At 56.1% G+C, this 3,880-nt stretch overlaps 1 protein-coding gene across 1 annotated transcript in view; it reads left to right on the top strand.

Moving 5' to 3' along the window:
• Window positions 1-3,860, top strand: part of LOC104387472 (tensin-like) — a 44,567-nt gene extending 40,707 nt beyond the window's left edge. Inside the window, exons 10-12 of the mRNA XM_009996242.1 lie at window positions 2,866-3,040; window positions 3,663-3,819; window positions 3,855-3,860. Of these exons, the coding sequence (XP_009994544.1) occupies window positions 2,866-3,040; window positions 3,663-3,819; window positions 3,855-3,860 (338 nt within the window). The remainder of the gene's footprint in view (window positions 1-2,865; window positions 3,041-3,662; window positions 3,820-3,854) is intronic.
• The last annotated feature ends 20 nt before the right edge of the window (window positions 3,861-3,880 follow it).

Below are 3,880 nucleotides of genomic sequence, written 5' to 3'. Positions count from 1 at the left end.
CAGGAATGGGTGTTTTGGCTTATCCGAGCTTTGGCTTAATACCCTCTGCATCCAGTCACATGCTCCAGGAGGATCTTTGCCCCACTGGTCTCTGTGCAGCTGCTCCTGGGACCAGAGGATGCTCTGGCAGCACAGGAGCTCAGGGCCTGCCTGCCATCTCCAAGGAGGGTTTAAAACAGGCTGGTGCAGTCGCAGCACTGGGGATTTCTGTCTGAAGCTCAGCCCTGCTTGGATTTGGGATTCTCGGATGACTGCCCACCCCTTGGTGACTCAAGGCCTTTCTATTCTTCCACTGTCTTCCCATCTCCAGAGTCTCTTCCAGAAACATACTAGGAGACAAGATCTGATTTTTTTCAACCTAAAAGAACTCTGCCTGAAACTTCACAGTTTTTTTCCTTCTTTCTTTTTTTCCCCGCATTGAACCAGAGGACTTGAACGCGTGCCCAGGGTCACACACCTCGCTGTGTCTTGCACACGAGCTCCCTGGTGGGCTGTCCCTCCTCCCTGAGCCCTGGCCTCCTGCCTTGCTTCAGCCCCCACCTTTGCAGGAGGGGCTGACATTTTTGCAGCCGTTTGGTCTTAACCTCTTGCAGGCTGACTCATATGTACTGTCTGGCTAATTTTAGTCTGGGGTGGAGAGCTGGGGGAGAAAATTGAGTAGCTGTGAAATTAATTTAATTACCTAAGTGGCGATGAGTTTCTCACAGCTGCCTTGGGCGTCCCTCTGGGCAGTGCCTTGTCCCTGTCACTCAAAGCTGCATGTCTTGCCTTGGAGGCTGGTACCCAGCCTATGTTGAGGTCCTTGGTCTGGTTTTGTCTCTTATCTTTCCTGGGATGGTTGAGAAGGGCTGTGAAGGGGCATCAGCCTGAGGGATGGATCATCCCCTGTGTGCAGGTGGACAGAGCACAGACACTGGTGGCAAAGGAGGGGGACCTGTGACAGTCTTTTTCCTTGCAGCCTCCTGGTCAGGCACTGAACACAGAGTTGCACATTGGTGCTGCTGGCTGTGAGCAGGCTGCCTTGCAGGCAGGCTTAGCCAGAGCCCAGCTGCTATGACTAATAATAATGATAATAATGTTTGTCATGCTAATTACTACAGCAGAGTCGTCTCAGGCATCTCCAGTCTGGAACGAGGGATCTGCAACATTGCCTGGCCATTAGCATTTGACACTGGTGGGTTTTGCTTAGGGTGTTGTGCCCCAGCATGGAGGCAGTTGGTGGCATGTGCCAGCCAAGGTGTGATACAGCTGCAGGGGCACAGGAGGATGGGGCTGAAGCTGCAGTCCCTTCATCCGGTGCAACTTTTGGCAGGGAGTTGGAGGCTGTGGGGACTACTGAAGGGACAGGGACCAGCCTGGATGGAGCAGGAAGCAGAGGGGAAAGGGAAGAGGGAGGGCTAGGCCTAGTGGCTGCTGTTGCTGGTGACAGCCAGCCCAGTCTGCTGCTCCTGGCATGGGACAGCTCAGCAGCTTCACAGAAAATTGCTTGTCTTGATTGTGCTCATGGGCTCCAGTTTCAAGCTGGGCTGGGAGTGAGAGTGTTGGATACTGCAGTGGAAATAGCTGGAGCTGCTCTCTAGTCTGCTGCTGGAGATGGCTGGCAGAGGTGGGCTGTGCTGGGCAGGGGCTGCTGGGCATCGTCGTCAGCCCCGTGTGAGTCAGTGCAGGCTGGACAGAGTCACTGGCTCTATTTTTAGGGCTGGGGATCAGCAGGGAGCACGACGTGTGCTGTGTGGCATCCTGGGCAGAGAGGGACATTGGCTCAGAGCAGGGCAGAAGGGCTGTGGCTCGGGAAGGGACCAGGGGGGAGGGTTAGCCCCCCCCCCAGCTGCTATGACTAATAATAATGATAATAATGTTTGTCATGCTAATTACTACAGCAGAGTCGTCTCAGGCATCTCCAGTCTGGAACGAGGGATCTGCAACATTGCCTGGCCATTAGCATTTGACACTGGTGGGTTTTGCTTAGGGTGTTGTGCCCCAGCATGGAGGCAGTTGGTGGCATGTGCCAGCCAAGGTGTGATACAGCTGCAGGGGCACAGGAGGATGGGGCTGAAGCTGCAGTCCCTTCATCCGGTGCAACTTTTGGCAGGGAGTTGGAGGCTGTGGGGACTACTGAAGGGACAGGGACCAGCCTGGATGGAGCAGGAAGCAGAGGGGAAAGGGAAGAGGGAGGGCTAGGCCTAGTGGCTGCTGTTGCTGGTGACAGCCAGCCCAGTCTGCTGCTCCTGGCATGGGACAGCTCAGCAGCTTCACAGAAAATTGCTTGTCTTGATTGTGCTCATGGGCTCCAGTTTCAAGCTGGGCTGGGAGTGAGAGTGTTGGATACTGCAGTGGAAATAGCTGGAGCTGCTCTCTAGTCTGCTGCTGGAGATGGCTGGCAGAGGTGGGCTGTGCTGGGCAGGGGCTGCTGGGCATCGTCGTCAGCCCCGTGTGAGTCAGTGCAGGCTGGACAGAGTCACTGGCTCTATTTTTAGGGCTGGGGATCAGCAGGGAGCACGACGTGTGCTGTGTGGCATCCTGGGCAGAGAGGGACATTGGCTCAGAGCAGGGCAGAAGGGCTGTGGCTGGGGAAGGGACCAAGGTCCCACATGCTCTGGTCACCTTGGGGAGGGGGAGTGGGTACAACCCCCACTCACTGTGCCCTAGCCAGGGTCTTCAGCATCTGTTGAAACAACCTAAAAGTCCAGATCAGCCAGATGTGTTTTTGCACAACCCCTGGGGAAGGGGGACTAGGGGAAATGTGCAGCTGGAGGAGCTCAGCTCAGGCATGTTCACTGGCTGAAATGGGAATACCGGGAAGGGTATGACTCCCTTCCCACGGGAGCTGTGGGCTCACCCATTTCCCCTTCTCTTTTGCTGCAGAGCCCAGGAGCTACGTTGAGTCAGTGGCCCGCACAGCCACGACAGGCAGGGGAGGGACCCTGCCTGCCACCCAGCCCGGGGGCCCAGAGGTGCCTGCTAGGAATGGCACCTTTGCCAACTCCTTCACTGCCCCCAGCCCCATCTCTACCAGCAGCCCTATTCACAGCGTGGACGGGTAAGGCAGTGGTTGAAGGTCCTGGGGACTGGTGGGACCAGGGATGAACCCTGCCTGGTGTGTGCAGGCTTGGTTCTACTTGGAAATTGTCTTTGCAAGGACCCCTGTCTCCTCATGAAGAGTTTGGGGGTCCTGGCTCACCATGTGGCTCACTGTCCTCAGGATACAAAGCTGCATCACTAGTCACTGTTCTTTGGCAGCATCTTGCTGGGGTCTGTGCTAACCTCTAGCCCTGGGTTGCCTGAGCATTGATGCCCTGTGGTGTGATGGAATCATTGTCCCTGTCATCTCTCCACTCTGCCCATGGGTTGTCCTGTGCTAGCTCACCTGGAGAGGCTGGCAGGGAGGAATGAACTGAGCATTCTGCTAGGAGAGGAGCTGGAAAAAGGCTCCGTCTCCCAGAAAGTCATATTTTGAGAAGGAAATAGGATGTATAGGGCAGCTAAAGCTGCCTCTAGTTGCTTTCATGCAGCTGGCAGGAACCGTCCCACTGTTGCCTCTGAGCAACCACACAGCTGGCTGCTGCCATGCCTCAGTTTCCCTGTGCACCACTCAAAGGAGGGTGCCAGCCAGCAGCAGGAGTGAGGCATGGACCTGAATCCTCCTTCTTATCTCTCCTCAGGGCATCTCTCCGCAGCTACCCATCAGAGGGTAGCCCCCACAGTACGGTTACACCTCCCCACACCTCGGCTGAGCCTATTTATCGATCACCTGTTGGCTCGCAGGTGCCCTCTGCTCACAGCAGCTACCAAAACTCGTCTCCGTCTTCCTTTGCAATGGTCCAAGGTGGGGTACCAGGCTCGACATACACCAGCCCTGACTACCCCGATGGCCGAGCCG

This window comes from Chaetura pelagica, unplaced genomic scaffold (genome assembly GCF_000747805.2).
Source record: "Chaetura pelagica isolate M959 unplaced genomic scaffold, ChaPel_1.0 scaffold3, whole genome shotgun sequence".
Lineage (NCBI taxonomy): Eukaryota > Metazoa > Chordata > Aves > Apodiformes > Apodidae > Chaetura > Chaetura pelagica.
The sequence above is the reverse complement of the archived record's forward strand: the minus strand, read 5'-3'. Positions and strand labels throughout refer to the sequence as shown.